General features: G+C 42.0%; 1 protein-coding gene across 1 annotated transcript in view; it reads right to left on the reverse strand.

Moving 5' to 3' along the window:
* Positions 1-17,686, reverse strand: part of VPS13B (vacuolar protein sorting 13 homolog B) — a 785,675-nt gene that overhangs the window by 76,193 nt on the left and 691,796 nt on the right. Inside the window, 2 exon segments of the mRNA XM_062188180.1 lie at positions 10,534-10,695; positions 16,723-17,072. Coding sequence (XP_062044164.1) covers positions 10,534-10,695; positions 16,723-17,072 — 512 coding nt within the window.

The following is a 17,686-nucleotide window of genomic DNA, read 5'->3' on the forward strand; positions in this document are numbered from 1 at the left end:
TTCCCAGGGATTTCACCTCACTCTTGAGCAGCCGTGGTTGCCTGGCCCTTCACCCCTGGAACCTGGGCCAGAAAGATGATAGGCCACCCTTGCACTGTTACAACTGCAGCTGCCTGCAAGGGAAAGCCATACAAACACACATACACTCATATGTACATACATACTTCCATGTTCACATGTGTACATACATACATGCAGACATAGTGGGGCAACACTCTGCAGGTGGCTGGCTTATAGTTTTGACTTCCCTCCAGAACTGGCCTATTGTTTAGTCTCCAGAACCCTAAGTAGGATTTTAATTATTTTTTCTTTAGGTTCTGCTTAGAATTTACAGCTGTACTTCACAGGAAGACCAGTTTCTGAGGTCTTCTAGTCTATCATCCCTCTCCTTGAAATGAAGTGCCAGGCTCTTCAGAACATGACCCTGCAAACAGTAGTTTGCTGCAGCGAGTTCACATTTGTTTGTAAATGCCAATCATTAAATATTCAGAAACGTTGTGTGCTGGCTGGTGAAGCATTGGCAGCTTAAGATTAGCTACAGCAGGAGTACTTATGCTATGACAACTGGGCAGCTCAGGGTCTCCCCACCACTACTGTCCTAAGAGCCTGTGTGTTAGAACACATCCCGGCCGGTGCCGCGGCTCACTAGGCTAATCCTCTGCCTGTGGCGCTGGTACCCCAGGGTTCTAGTCCCGGTTGCTCCTCTTCCAGTCCAGCTCTCTGCTGTGGCCCGGGAGTGCAGTGGAGGAGGGCCCAAGTGCTTGGGCCCTGCACCCGCATGGGAGACCAGGAGGAAGCACCTGGCTCCTGGCTTCGGATCGGCTGGCCTTAGCAGCCATTTGGGGGGTGAACCAACGGAAAAAAGGAAGACCTCTCTCTCTCTCTCTAACTCTGTCAAATAAAAAAAACAAAAACAAAAACAAAAAAAAAGAACACATCCCTTCAGCTTGGCATGAAGGTTTTATGCCTGAGTTATACCAAACAAAACCTGAATTCCCTTGGCCAAGACATGACCCTTACACACGAGGGTACTTAAAAAGGTTTGTGGCAAATGGAAGTAAAAATAAGTTGATTTTGACACAAAAAAGTTTTGAAATCTGTGATTATGTGAGGTTGTCAAAAAGTTCATGGAAGGGGCTGGCATAGCAGGTAAAGCCTCTGCCTGCAATGCTGGTATCCCACATGGGTATCAGTTCATGTTCTGGCTGCTCCACTTCTAACACAACTTCCTGCTATGTGCCTGGAAAAGCAGTGGAGGATGGCCCAAGTGCTTGGGCCCCTGCACACCTGTGGGAGACCCAGAAGAAGCTCCTGACTCCTGGCTTTGGCATGGCCCAGCCTTGGCCATTGTGGCTACCTGGAGGAGTAAACCAGTGGATAAAAGATCTCTTTCTCTTTCAAATTAATAAATAAATCTTAAAAAACAAAAGTTCATAGAAAATGTGTCATATGAAGAAAGTATGCCTGAATTGGAAGCATTTTCACACCCGGATAAATGTATCTTTTCATTCCGTTTCCCCTTGAACTTTGTGAACCTCCCTGGTTCTGTGCTCTGAGCTCTCTCCACTGCTGTTCACAGACCCGCCTCTAGTGCTTGTCCTCCAAACCCACCCTGCGTGGAGAGCTGGCCTCTCTGGGGGTGATTATTCCACCTGTGTGCTCTCACAGCCTAAAGACAACAATGAAACTGCTAAGCACAGCACATAGGAGCCCTCATGGTCCCTCACCTCTTTTCCCCTCTGGTAGCTCCACACACGTGTTCTACATTTAAAAACTTTTTTTTTTTTTTTTTTAAATTTTGAAGACAGGGGCAGGGGGTGGGATGGGATACAGAGGGGAGGAGAAGGGAGAGGAGGGGACAAGAAGGGATTCTAACGGGTGTCTTAACTGCTAGGCCAAATGGCGGTGCCCACACATGTCTTCGAAATTGGTAAAGTTCCCCTACCGTGTGCCTCTGTGGCTTTCACCATGTTGGCCTCTTTATCTGCCCTCCTTCCATTGGCCTAGCTAACTCTTAGCATTAAAACAGAATATAAATATCCCTTCTTCCAGGAAGCCTTGCCAGGTTCCCATCCTCATGTCGGATTTGGAAACATCTTTCCTTTGGGTTCCCATTAAGACTTTGTCGATAACCAGATACAACTGACTGCATTTCCTGATTCTCTGGTTTTCTAAGGCTAGTGTTTTAATTAGTTATCCATCATTTCTCTCTGTTCTGAACTACTACAGCAATATCCGGACAGATACTGATCATATCCATAACAATTTGCTTTTCTGGCTCTCTCAATAGGCAGTACAAGCCTTAGAAGAGTGCACATCATTACATGTAAGAGATCATATCAAATTAACAAAGATTGCTAAAAAGTGAAGGGGAGGGAAGACTAAATAAGCACACAGAGAAATCGTGGCAGATTGGAGGAGTCTTCGAGGAGTCCGAGTTAGTTACTGGATATTATTAAATAGGTTATGGAGCAACTTGGGAAGGTTTTTTGGATAGGAAAGTAAAATAAAAAGTAAAAGTATTTACAAAGATTACATGAATTGTAGTCTTAAAAGATAAACTGGAGTAAGGCCAAATGGTAACAAAGACAGTAATCAAGAGAAACTACTGCATAAGTTCACATGAAAAATAATAAAGATAGCCATTCTTTGATATATAATTACACTTGCCACTGTTTAAATTAGCATTTAAAATTCTTTTTATGTTAGAGGTGAACAGGACGGCGGGATTTACTGAAAGCCAAAAAGACAGTACATACTCAGATGTGAATGTGGGCCACCTCAAGAGGGAGAACTCTGCCCACCCAGGCTGGGATCAGGGTGGTGCTCAGGGGAGGGCCTGATGAAGAACCAAAGGAGACGGGATGTGAGGTGGGGCTGCAGTGTACGTGGTGGGCTCCAGGAGGGCATGATGGCATCTGACGTATGAATGAAAGGGAGGCCTTGCTGCATGACGAAGGGGTGGATATGCTGAGTCTTCAGCCATTTTGAACTGACATGGAAAATGATGGGATCTGGGTGGTGTACACGGCTTGGATGTTGGGAAATTCTTGTCCTTTAGACTACAGAATTTTTAAAAAATTAATTTCTTTCTGATATAAAAACCTATGCCTCTTATTAAGCAGTAAAGCAGTTGAAAAGTAACAATGTAATAAATAGGGGCCGGCACTGTGGCATGGTGGGTGTGGGCCAGCACTGTGGCATATGGACACTGGTTTGAGTCCTGGCTGCTCCACTTCCAATTTGGGCCTCTGCTATGGCCTGGGAAAGCACTAGAGGATGGCCCAAGTGCTTGAGCCCCTGCACCCACTTGGGAGACCTGGAAGAAGCTCCTGGCTTCAATCTGGCCCAACCCCAGCTGGCCATCTGGAGGGTGAACCAGCAGATGGAAGATCTCTCTCCCTCTTTTCCCGTAATTTTGACTTTCAAGTAAATAAATAAATCTTTATAAAAAATGCAATAAATGGAAAAACATCACTTTAACTCACCAATTAGACACAACCACTAATAATTTGACATATCCTTTTCCAGTATTTTTCTTTGCATTTGTTCTCATGTTCTTAAGATCATAGTGTACCTATAGAATTTTATATTCCCCTTTTCTGACTTATATGGTAGCACTGTTCCTTTCCATGTAAAATTTTTACAGGTTCCATAATAGATCATCTTATAGGTATGTCAGATGTTATTTAACTACTTCCTTAAGAGTGAACATTTTGGTGTTAAATTTTTGCTTCTACAAATAAACATTTTCTTGTATATAAAGTCTTTGTTTTAATTTGCATTGTTTCCTGAGGGTATATCATTAGGTTTATTGGGTCAAAGGACAAGATCACCTTATTAGCTCTGAAGCGTATTACCCAATAGAAAGTCAATACCATCCGTTTGCAACTTCAGTGTGTACAGTGTCTGTTCATTGTTCTTTCTAAACAAACTTTAATTTGTGATCATGCGTAGGGGGACACCTGGAAAATTTTATCAGTTTTGCCAACATGGACTATTTTTTTGCTCCCCAAGTTTTCTTTTTAGTTTTTAAACTGTGACCATGGCTACAAAGAATAAGCTCGTCCTCTAAATAGTATGCACACCTGCATTATATAAATGGATTTGGAAAGAGTGCTAATTGAATAATAATTACAGCCAATTAATGCAATGACAATTGGCTGAAAATACCACATAAGAGGCAGATACTCAAAATCCATTCCTTCCTCTTTCAGACAAAGGGAAAAATGATTAGATCTCACTTTAGAATATTCTGACATCCAAAAGTGGAACTGAAGAACTTTTGGTTTATTCACTGATTAGGCCCAGAATGAGTACAATAGAAGTATTTTACTGTTGTCTGGTGAGTACAGGTTGATTATATTAAGATTTAGATTTATGGGGCCAGCGCTGTGGGATAGTGGGTAAAGCCACCACCTGCAGTGCTGGCATCCCATATGGGCACCAGTTCGAGTCCCGGTTGCTCCACTTCGGATCCAGCTCTCTGCTATGGCCTGGGAATGCAGGAGAAGATGGCCCAAGTTCTTCGGCCCTTGCACCCGCGTGGGAGACCCCGAGGAAGCTCCTGACTCTTGGCTTCAGATCGGCGCAGCTCCGGCCATTGTTGTAGCCATTTGGGGAATGAACCAGTAGATGGAAGACGTCTCTCTCTCTCTCTGTCTCTCCTTCTCTCTATGTAACTCTGACTTTCAAATAAATAAATCTTTAAAAAAAGAATTAAACTATTATCAGTCATTTCTTATCTTCTCAAACTCTTTACTAAGCTTTCAAGTGATAGGAATATCATTTAGGCCAGAGTGCAAACAACTTTAATTGTTTTCAAGTAAATTAAAAAAAAAACCAAACTTTCGGTCTACTGAATTTTACTGAACAAGAGACCATAATAAAGCAAAGGTTGGCAAAATTGGGCTTACGGGCCAAATGAGGCACACTGTCCATTTTCTGGATAACCTATGACATAATAATGTTATATTTTGAAATGATTGGAAAAAATTAATAATATTTCATGATATGGGAAAATGATATGAAATTCAAATTTTACTGTCCATGTATAAAGTTTTATTGGAATGTAATCACAGTCATTCGTTTATATAGCTGTTACATAAAAATGACTTTTGCAGAGTTGAATAGCTATGAAAGAGACCATAACATCATGAAATCTTAAAGTATTTACTCTCTGACCCTTTACAGAAAATCTTTGCCTATTTCTGCCTTAAAGTAATGTAGGATTTATTTTTTTACACTTAATCTTAAAGGCCAAGGAGTGATAGGATTTATTTTTTGACAGTAAGTTTCTTTAATGAGTATTTCCAAGATGCTGTGCTACTCATCAAAATTGTTTTTTGTCTTTTTACATTTTGTACTTTGTCATTTTTTATGAGCTTATAAAATTTCTTTTATATTCATTTTGGATAAATATTTTAGTATTTTCCATAACCTCTGCTGAGAATCAATTTCCATTCTGCCTGATGTTTTGATTAGTAAAATTAAGTCACTGGTAATTGGAATTCTAGACTTCTGAAAAAAATACACATAATTTATAAATTATGCATGTTTGATAGTAAAAAGTGAAAAATCCTTACTGATGAAGTGGAGGCATTTCTATTTCCAGATATTTACTTAATCAACAGTGTTCTCTGTTCACCAGAAAATGTAGCTAACTTGAACAGACTACATTCAAATGTCACTGTATCAGGCTTGACTAACTTTAAAAAAGCTCTCCTTGACTCTAACAGTAGTTATCACCCACGTTCTGGGGAAGGACCCCGTATCCTCTCACCCCCAGTCCCTAGACTGAATTCTGCATACTGTGAAACACTTCTTTAAAGACTATCTCTTGCTGGCTAGTGTTCTCCAACCTGAAGTGCACTGCCCTGGGCTCTCTGTGGTGGCATTTATCACTGTGCAGCTGAATGTGTTCATTTATTCCCTAGGAAATGGTTTTGTTCTTCCTTTGTTTGTTTAGGCAAGAAATTGTTGTGAGATATCCAGAATTTTAAGTGATTCTGCCTCAGAGCATGTGTTAGAAACTATAAGGAGGGTTTATGACTTTTCAATTCTAAAAGGTTTCTCAGCTTTGGCTTTCTGGAATTGGTTGTGTCCATGTTTCTTCCCATCCTACTGGGACTTACTGTTGTTAGCAACCTCCTGTGTGGTTCTAAGATATCCTGACCTCTTTGAAACCTTTCCAGGTGTCATTGCCACTCTCTTGATCTCTGCAATATAAGCCACATTGTTTAGTGGAGTTAAGTTCTGTGAACTTTAGAAATTCTCCCTGAGACTATGAATTGACTAACACCCAAGGTAGCATAAACACGCAGACACAAATGTTCCTAAAACCGAGCTTGCTGGGCAGTGCAGGATATGACTTGGAGTCTGGAGAAGGGAACATTTTGCTCACTTGTGTGTCTACGACTAGCTCCAGGTGCAGTTTGAAGCTAAGTGGCTAGTTTTCCTGATCCTCAGATGTAACCTCTCATTAGAACACAGCAGAATTTGCAATTAAGGATGTAAGGAATTCCATGAAGACCCTCTGGGCCCATTAAGGCCTCTGGCTTCAGAGAGTCCTAAAACACACTTACTTCATTATGCATTCATTATGTAAGAGACACTGGTTTCCACAAACGTGATCTAAGTTTTAGCCTAAAAAGATGAAACATGTTTACAGCTCATCTTAACATTTGCCTCCAGGTGTTACAGTTACACATTTGAGAGAGAGACAGACAGAGAGAGAGAGAGAGAGAGGGTGTTAACAGACACCTATCTTGTGTTTTCTGTTTGTCATTAAAAGGTTCCTAAGGTTTGGATAACAGAATTAAGACTTTGCAAAGGTTCGTACTTGGACTAAGGATCCCATAGTAGTCAGGCTGAACTCTGAGGGGTTTGTTAGACCAGTGATTTCTCAGCTCTTTTCTTAACACCTCACAGGTTGGCTAGTCTGACAAATCATGCTGCCAAAATTTAGGGGAATGAGACAATGCTGTGGAAATAACACTACATTGAAAATAAAAAGATAAGGGGTTCAGCCCCAATTCTACCACCACCTAGCACTTGTATTTGTCTCCTTATCTATAAAAATATACATACAAGAATACATATCGCATAGGGACACTTAAAAACAACTATTAATAGATTCAAAAAGGATCTGAAAAATACAAGAGCATAACGAGGAAAGGCGCGGTGGAGACAGCGGTCATCCGTTCCTTCTTCCCCACCCAGAAACCGGATGCCACAGCACCAAGACTCCTAGCCATCTGCTGGCTTTTTTTTTTTTTTTTTTTTAATACTTTAACATTTCATTTGAGAGGCAGAGGGACACTGAGAGGGACAGATGGGCACAGACAGCCCTGCCATTTGCTGGTTCATTCACCACAGTGGCTGAGGGCCTGAAGCAGTGGGCTGGGCACACAGCCCAGGTATTTCACTTGGGTGGCAGGGACCTAATCACTCGAGCTATCACCACTGCCTCCCAGGGTTCTGCACTAGCAGGAACCCTGGAATTAGGAACCAGAGCTGGGTACTGAACCCAGGCACACCAATCTGGGGTGTGTGTGTCTGTTTTTAGTTTGTTTTAATGTTTCATTTTTAAAAAAATCTTTATTTACTTATTTTCATGCAATTGGAAGAAAGGGAGTGCGGGAAAGAGGGAGAGAAGGGGAGAGGAAGAGAGAGAGAGGAGAGGGGAGAGAGGGAGAGAGGGAGAGAGGGATAGGAAGAGAGGGAGAGGGAGAGAGGGGGAGTGAGAGAGTGAGAGAGGGAGGGGGGGTGGGGGAAAAGAGGGAGAGATGGAGAGGGGAAGAAAGAGAGAGAGGGAGAGGGAGGGGGGAGAAAGAGAGAGAAAGAGAAAGTGAGAGAGGGAGGGAGAGGGAGAAAGAGAGAGAGAGAAAGGGAGAGGGGGAGAAAGAGAGAAAGAGGGAGGGAGGGAGAGAGGGAGAGGGGGAGAAAGAGAGAGAGAAAGAGGGAGGGAGGGAGGGGGAGAGGGGGAGAAAGAGAGAGAGAAAGAGGGAGGGAGGGAGAGGGAGAGGGGGAGAAAGAGAGAGAAAGAGGGAGGGAGGGAGAGAGGGAGAGGGAGGGGGAGACAGGGAGAGAGGGAGGGGGAGACGGGGGGGGGAGAGAGAAGGAGAGAGGAGGAGAGGGAGGGGGAAGAGAGAAAGATAGATCAATGAATTTCCTATTTGCTGGTTCACTCCCCAAATGCCAGCTATGAATAGCCAGGGCTGGGCCAGGCTAAAGCCAGTAGCTAGGAGCCATCTGAATCTCCCACATGGGTGGCAGGGGCCATGCACTTGACCCATCTTCTGGTACCTTCTAGGATGCATTATCAGGAGCTGGATCAGAAGCGGAGCATTTGAGAGTCCTCAAACTAGCACTCTGATAATGGATGCAAGTATTTCAAGCAATTGCCTAACCCTGCTGTGCCTTAGCCTTAGTTCCCTGCCCCACAATGGACATGGGTGTCTTTTCTTTTCTTTTCTTTTCTTTTCTTTTCTTTTTTTTTTTTTTGGACAGGCACAGTAGACAGTGAGAGAGAGACAGAGAGAAAGGTCTTCCTTTTTCCATTGGTTCACTCTCCAATGGCTACCGCGCCCGGTGCACCGCGCTGATCCGAAGGCAGGAGCCAGGTGCTTCTCCTGGTCTCCCATGGGGTGCAGGGCCCAAGCACTTGGGCCATCCTCCACTGCACTCCCTGGCCACAGCAGAGAGCTGGCCTGGAAGAGGAGCAACCGGGACAGAATCCAGCGCCCTGACCGGGACTAGAACCTGGTGTGCCGGCACCGCAGGTGGAGGATTAGCCTGTTGAGCCACGGTGCCGGCCCATGGGTGTCTTCACCAGCATCTTGACTGCTGGGGAAAGGCCAGCCCTGAGCCACTTGTTCTAGTGATCACCCTTCCCAGCCTGGCTCCAGTGCCTAGGGCATCCTGAGGGTCACAGAGGCCCCTGCTAGCCTTGTATCTCCCGGGGACTGAGAGGAGAGCTAAGCTTCTGAGGCCTAGCGCTTGCATGTGTATCTGAGGGGAGGGACTTCAGGTACACGGCAACCACACGGTACTGCAGCTGCTCAGGGGCTTCCTTCCTGCACTGTGAGTTCCCTGCTGGGAGTGCAATCACCACGATGCCTTCAGAAGACCTAAAAGGCCATGCCAACCTGCGTGAACACATGTCCCTGCGTGAACACATGTCCCCGCGTGAACACATGCCACTCCGCGTGGCTCAGATTAGGTGTGCAGTTGTTTGTTTACATATCTGCACGCTCGCACTTTTGCAACCAGTACCAAAAAAAAAACCATCAAAAGCAGCTTACTTTTGAAACAAACAAAATGTCCTCTAACTATGTGAAAAGGGCAAACAACTTAAAAACTCTCTAATATGGAAATTTCTTAAGTGCAGAATTAGAAAAGAAGGGCATGTGATTCACCCTAAAAACACGAGTACAATGTATCATGTGAGAAAATTTTGTTTTAAAAAGAACTTTTATTTTAAAGAGTTATGCAGTCCTGCCAGATTTATTTGAATATATTTAAATAGGTAATAAGACATATCTACTTTTGTAAATTTTAAATTAATAGTGTGGCAGTTGGATAAAAAAACAAGTAAGAAGGCAGAATTTAGCTACTGGGGGAAAAAAAAAGCAGCAGCAGCAGCAGCAGCAGCAATGGGGCCTGAGGCTGCCCATCCTGTGGAGCTGCTCTACAGGCCAGATGGGGAAACTTGTTCTCTAATCTAATGACTTTTTTTTAATCACAAGCAGACAGCAGTTTCCTTATTACCCAGAGTTGGAGAGACACATTATTCTGGAGAGTACTTCCTAGGATTTCTTTTACTCATTTCAGACCGCATCTTTGTATTTAATCCATCCTTGTATTATCCCTGCAGGGCACATGCCTCTAATTATTACCATCTAAAGTGACAGGAAAATGGAATTACACTGCTTGGAAAACAGGCATCCTTCGCTACGTCTTTCCTCAGTGCCCTCTGGGGCATGGGTTGTCATCCTGCTCACAGCACCACAGGTCGTGAGCTGTCCTTGGGGGCAAGGGCTGTGACCTACCTGACTTCCCATCCTCAGTGCCCGGCAAGCGCCTGGCACACAGAGTGTTCCGGAGAGCAGTCTGCTCAAGGGAGCACGTATGGCAACACCCAACACGTAATGTCTCCAGCATGCTATGCACCAGCCTGGTGCCTTCTACTGGAGTCTGGCAAGCCTATGGAATGGTACTGTTTTCATCTCCACTTTACATTTGAGAAAATTGCAGCACAGGAAGTTAAGGCAAGGTTACACCAAGTCAGGAGCCAAGCCTGCATACTTCGGCTTTTGAGCCCAATCACAGAAGCACCAGAGCCTGCTGCCAACCCCCCCTGCACTCAGGCTGGAGCAGGGGCGCGCTGGCCTCCCAGCTCTCCACCCTCTGGGTGGCGTGGTTCCTTGGGAGACTTAAAAAGGGAAGGACCTGGATACAGGGGCATACAATGCAGAATCAAGGAACCAGAACCTCAACAACTGTGCATCTACGAGGCTGCAGCTGAGATACCTGTGGGGACTTGTGGGCGCGCCAGCTGTACTGGTGGCTGCGGAGGCTCGGCAGCACGATGTTTTCGTCGGTGTCCACCTGGCCAAAGCGCAGTGTCTCCTGTGTGTCATTACAGATCACGAAATGGCTGAAGACCAACTCCTCCGCCTCAGGGCATTTGTTCTGAAAGACGAAAATGGGAAAGCCAACGTGTAGGAGATTAACTGCAAGATGTTTGGCAGCTGTCTGCCCAGTGGCAATCGTTACAACACAGAAACCCTAAAAGATCTGGTGTCATTAGCTCTGGTATACAAGGTATTCTATACTTCAGGATAAGCGCACACACACAGAAATACCTTCAAGACATCTTGAAAGTTCCAAGAATGTGTTTTGACTTATATTCCTATGAAATAAATCACACACACACACACACACACACAGAAGAGTAAAAGAACAATGAGATCCCGCAAACTTTTAACATTTCTTAAAATGAATTAATGTGCTATAAAGAATGCTGTCTTGGGTAGTGCACGTGTTTGAGCAGAGTACTGGGGCAAGAATTACTATACACTCAGCCTTCTAAACTCAACAATCAAGACCAATTACCAAAGCCGCTACAGAAAGTAAGGATCCTTTAGGTAATACATCGTGTGTGTGTGTGTGTGTGTGCGTGCATGCGTGTAAATCTGCTCAGGGAAAAATGTAAATAGAACCATAACTTTTCCTCTATTGCTAAGAGGCCGAACACACAAAATAGATCAACTCCAGAGTCAATGTAAGCCAAGCTGCAGTTTTCAAGAGAAATATTAGTTGAAAACTGGTTTTGGTATCTGTTTCAGCTAATAGTCACACATTGTCGTTCATTAATCAGTTAAGGCTCAGCAAATCAGTATTGCACTCCTGTGTTGGAATCTTATTCTTTTCTTTTTAAAACATTTATTTTATTGATCTGAAAGGCACAATGATAAAGAGAGAGGGAGATAGAAAGAGATTTTTATCCACTGGTTCACTCCTCAATGGCTGCAATGCTTGGGGCTGGGCCAGGCAGAAGCTAGGAGCCTGGAATTCCATCTGGGTCTCCCATGTCAGTGGCAAGGGCCCAAGCACTTGGGCCATCTTCTGCTGCTTTCCCAGGTGCTTTAGTAGGGAGCTGGATTGGAAGTAGAATAGCTGGGACTCAAATTAGTGCTCTGATATGGGAGACTGGGTGGTGGCTTACCCTGCTGTACTATAATGTCAGCTGTGACACCTGCATTTTTGAACATCATGTCTCCAATGGCTGCTGTTAAGATGCTGGTTAAGACCTCTGCATCCCATATCAGAGTACCTGGGTGCAGTTCCTGGCTCCAGCTCCCAGCTCCAGCTCCCAGCTCCAGCTCCCTCCTGATACAGATCCTGGGATGTAGATGGTGATGGTTCAAGTACTTGGGTCCCTGCCACCCAAGTGAGAGACCTGTACTGAGTTCTTGGTTCCTGCCTGGCGTGGGCTTTTAAGGAGTGAACCAGTGTGTGTGGGAATATACTCTGTCTGTTTCTCAAAAAACAAACAAAACCAATGGTAAAGTGACAGCATTTCTGAGCCTATTTGATCATTCTGGTTAGGTGATGGCTTACAAAAACTGGAGACACATTGTTGGCAAACTAAAAGAACAGCTAAATAAATGACCAACTTGAGAATATAAGTAAAAAAGCATAAGCAGCTAATCAATTTGCAGCTAAACAGAAAATAAGATACAACTGATACATCTCCAGTTGGCCTCTATCTCCTGACTGTAGATCCAAACAGTGTCAAAATGCCACACTCCATCATTTGCCGCTTTACCGAGGAGAGAGAGAGAATGAAAGGGAATACAACTCAGAAGCATAGTGATTCAAGTGTTTAGGCAGGCACGGATCTGAGGCATGTACGGATTAAAACACCTGAAACCCAGCCTGGACTAAGACCAGACTCAGACCTGGATCAGAGAACAGAGGCAAAATCTACTCCGTACTGTCCGTCACTGCTGCCGGAGTGTGGGCAGTGTTCTGCGGCTGCAAGTGGGGAGCAGGTCCTGATGTCATTCTTCTCGAGGACTTCTCAGCCTCTATCACCCATCTGTTCTCACTGAACCTCTCTACTGTCACTGAGCTGAAGCTTGCTTTAAAGTCACACAGCCTCTGGCTAAGTGAAACCAAGGCATCATTCCCAGCACTTGCCACCCCTTGTCTACTAAAATACTCTCTGCTGTGGCTTTTAGCCAGTAGCCAGGATTTCAAAGCTGCCCTGTCCTACCTGGGCCCAGGCCACAGCTGCCGCTCCATCCTGAGCTACTCTCTACTTGCTGACCTTTGTTCAGGACACCCCGGCTCTACCAGCTTCCGGGACATTGGCCTCCTTCCAATTCAGCCAGCGCTCCTTGCCCCAGCATTTTCCTTCTGCTCTGTACCTCTTCCCTGAGCAACCTGTAGAAACTCAGCTGTCAAGTTTCTGGTCTTAAAGTTACTTTCTCAGAGAACCTCAGTCATCGGGTTAGGAACCCCGTTGTTTATACAGCACTCCATAGTCATCGGTTAGGACCCCCGATATTCGTACAACACTCCATAGTGCCCCTCCAGAACATCTGTGAGTGTGTAGCACTCTGCATTCAGCACTGTCTCCAGGATCAGACTCCATGCTGCCTAAGGTCAGGCATTAGGGCTGTTTTATTTACAACTTTATCTCCAGTGCTCAGCTTAATGCCTGACACATAATAAATAAATAAGTACTAAGGAATAATTAAAAAGGGAGAGATTTAATTTTTAAAACTATACTTGCAATATATGTTCACATAGAAAAGTTGGAAAATACTGTACGACCTTTTAAAGAAAATTTCTAATTTTATATGCAGTGATAACTGCTATTCATATTTTGGTGGATTTTCAAGTAATTGTTCTCTTTTGAATGTCCTGTTACTGTTACGGTCTATCTTATCCAATCCTATCTTAAGCACTTATCTACAAACCTTTAATCAAACTGGAATTATAGTGTATAATTAGTTTTGATGAGATCTTTCCATTTAGCATTATATAATCAACAGAAACTGCTCTCCTTGTAAACATTTTTCTCTCCTTATGGTTTAATGTACAAACATGAAGAAAGGGATATGATTCCAATCTCCCACTTAGTTACACATCCTGAGATTAAAATTCAGTTTTCATAATGAATTGTGATCAATCTGCTGGAAACACAGAGGTTAAGTTACCAGATGGAGCCTGAGTAGAAGAAAAAATCGTATTACTTTCCTCATCTCCAAAAACTGACCTTTAATAAATGATGAGGGTTTTAGGAAAAAATGTAAATTAAAGAACACAAGGGGGTTGTTTACATTTTTCTAAAGAATACTCAGGGTCCTCAGGGAACTGTTTCTGTACAGCTCCTTCATCTGTGGAGCTCATTATAACTGAAATAAATGTAAGCGCTTCTTGGAATGTTTCATATTCTGATATATTATAGACGACTCATCCATGTCCCATGTGACAGCATGCTCGTATACACTGAGCTCAGAATGCTCATTTGGATTCGGATTAAAAGATGGCTTCTTCATGTCTAAGGTTCATGGCATGCTACACAGGCATTTGTAAGTAAACAGAGATACTATTTTTGAGTTAGATAAGACACACACGTGTAAAATAGCTTTAACATGCTAATTGGTCCACATCTAAGAATGTGTTAGAGATATAAAGCAAAGTGCAAGTGGCATTTTGGGTCCTTAATCCGGTTTCACAAAACAGTCACCATTTATTTAAAAAAAAATCTACAACCAGAGAACTCAGACACTGATGAAGGCTTTTAATCTTGACCAGTGGAAGGCCAAATTGTTTCATGTTTCAACTGTCTGGTCCATCCACACTTGGTAAAAATGACTTATCTCCGATATGAATCCAGTAAGAAATATGTGAACTCAAATTCCTTATCTGCTTATTAAATTCATATTTCTCACTGGCAACAATTATATTGTGTGTGAGCATTGTACGCACAATAAAATCCAAGTTTGGGAAACTCAACTTCTCTCTAAAGGGGATAAACCACATTCAAAATAGCTTAGAAACAATGAACTTAATTAACCTCTATCAGCTCATTTCAATGTCAAATGTCCAAAAATTTCAAAGCAGTACTCTTGATATTTACTTTAGAATACAACAGGGTTAGATGCCTACCACATTAAAACTTGGTGGCAAGTACCCTTGACATGGGAGGAAACAAGAAAATTACAGCAACAATTACAGAAGTGTATCCTCTTGTGGCTCATGTTAACATTGCCAAATCCCTGTATAAATCAGAAACAACTATTCATAGAATGTACCTGTCAGCAATATGCTACGTGACATATGGCTCTACTTAATCAAATACACAATTCCATTTTTAAAAAAACTCAGAATATTCCTTCAAGGCACTGTGTTAGCCAGTCATTCATTCGCACTCTGATGTGGTTTAAAACATTTAAATATTTATGCACCATATTTTATGTATATGTATAGCTGTGTCTAAGAGAATATTTTTACCCTGGGAGGAAACTGATATTTCTGAAGGCCATTTTGCAGTAGTTGTTACACACGAGTCCTCTTATAATGGCTCTGATACCAAGACAAAAACATCCTGGGTTTAAATGTTCTATCAATGACTCTTTTATATTTTCTACGTTTGTTTTGTATTAAATGCATTGTTCAAAATATGACAAAAAAACAGAAATTGGACCCATGGAGCTTTTTTTCACATTGCTATTCGAACCAGCTGCAAAGATTTAGATCACACTAGCTCTTATTTTACGCATGTCCTTTGCAACAAGAAAACCATGGAATGCCCTTAAAAAAGATTTTTAAAATATAAAACAGATGTGTTATCTTCGTTCTCTTTTCTATTGTAGGGCCATGTTAGGTAATTAATTCCTTAGTTTTTGTATAGGTCTTCGTACATATAAAGAAAACATTAAATTTTATTCCCATAAAAAATCTTAAGTTAGTGAACTAAAAATTCTTTTTAAGAACTATTTATTCTATAAAAAATCTATTTCTATAACAATTCTAAAGTTGTTTCCATAAAAATCTTTCAAAATTGTTTTTATTTAGTTCCATCAAAATTTTTAAGCTAGAGAACTAAAGCCTCTCCCCCATGGTTCCCCACTGCTCCAGCCCCAGAAGAGGTTCAGGGTGGACGATGAAGGCCCATTTCTCCTGGGGAAGCCAGCGCCACACACATGCACATACAAACAGGGAATGTGAGGAAATGTCCCAGCTTAAATAACTACACAAATCTGAAAGAAATACGTTCTAACACTAAGAATCAGTAATGAAAGCAGAAGTGATTTGCTCTTAAATTTTTCTTTTTCTTTTTTTTTTTTTTTAAGGAGACTTGGACTTTAATTTGGTTTTTATCAGAGGCCTAGGTTTGTGTCTTTAGTCCCCTAGGAAATGAACTTAAGAATGGAGACAGAAAGTCCTGGCTCCCTGTCTGGATTCCCTTTGATTTTATTGTTGCTCTTAAATTTCTAAACATATCATCCTAACATTCTATAATATTATTTTCATGCTCGTAGACACAGACAAATTTCCTCTTTTAAATATGCCATTTTGCTTAGGCTTATACTTCATTTCTTCTTAGGTATGGCTAATTTCTGATGAGATACAGTAACAAACTACTAAAATAGTGAAGAGTCTTTAACTGATCCAAAAAACCCATTATCTAGTATTTTTAGTGAGTTAGAAATAAGGCGAGTACAAGAAAAATTAAGACTATATTGTATTCACATATTTCACCTGACTGTTTTTTGGTCTGAAAATCTGGAATGCCTGTTATCAGAAAAGGATCACACAGGCTCACCATTTCTGCAGTGGACACTCAGACATTCTGATACATAGCTAAGTTTAAACTTTGGCAAACAAAAGCCACAATACTTAGAAAAAAAGTTCTTGGAATTTGTTACTTTCCATACAGATGTGGTACATTAGTCACAAAAATGTGGGCATAATCTCTGATGCATGTGTAGAGAACCCATATCCTCCAAAGGTTTTAAAAAATAACTTGCATCACTTTGCCAGACCAGGGAAGGCCCCGCCCCCACTATTACAATGCCTATCAAATTCTGCATTCTCTTCTGCATTGTGTATTTAACTTACTATTAAAAGCAATGCTATATATTACCTAATACAAGATCACATGTGGCCAAATTGTAGAGTGCTCTGGAATGTGCATACCTGTTGCCAAGCTTGTATCGCAGTGTTTAGAGAATGAACTACATGCTGTCCAAAGTTTACAAATACGGAGTCCATCATCACGGTGCAGTCCAGCAGCTTTGCTGTCACATGGTTGGAGACTGCGATCTGTGCAGAGAGGCCAAAGGGCTTCACCACGCTTTGCATCGTAACATTTCTGCACTCCAGCAGCCTACAGTCAGCCTGAGCCGAGAACCGGATTTCCTGACTCATGGAATCATTGCTCCATTGTCTAAGATACATGTGTGGCTCTCTGAAGGACACAATCATATATTCTAATTCAGACGGCACGTTTTTATCAGAAATGAATGGTTGTAGGTACTGCGGTGAGGCTGTTGAGAAAACAAATGAGAAAAAGAGCAATTAAGAGGAGCCAGTACTTAGGAAATAGTGAATGGACATTTAAATTATCTACTTTTTGGTTACTGGATTTAATATTTGAAATTTAATAAATTCAAACACTTTTTAAGATATCGCAATCTTGCAATTACTATTTGATACTTGGAAATAAAGTTGTTTTGTTCAATCAGGCCTCTTAGATATATAACATTACTCTCCTTCAAAGACAAATATTTTATCACAAAACACAACAAATAAAACGAAGAGGTAACCATCAAGAGGAGTTTTTATAGGAGTGCTCTGTATCTACCAACCAAATCTTAAAAACAAAAACATGACTCAAAGAGAGCTAGGAAAAGCAGGTTAAACTCCATTTTTGCTGAAAAGGCAAGATGCTTAACAGCAGCTGTGTTTGGTTTTAATCTGATTTTCCCCCTTTTTCCATTACATGTAGGTTGAAAACCTAATACCTGAACCAAAATTTTTCTAAGAAAACCTTTCTAGAAAAGGTTTGGCATAGAATATAATGCTTTAGAAATAATTATTCAAGTAACACTAGCAAATTTGTAAAAGCTCATTTTCAGTGTGTGGAGAAATTTAATTGTAT

Source organism: Lepus europaeus, chromosome 4 (genome assembly GCF_033115175.1).
Source record: "Lepus europaeus isolate LE1 chromosome 4, mLepTim1.pri, whole genome shotgun sequence".
Classification (NCBI taxonomy): domain Eukaryota; kingdom Metazoa; phylum Chordata; class Mammalia; order Lagomorpha; family Leporidae; genus Lepus; species Lepus europaeus.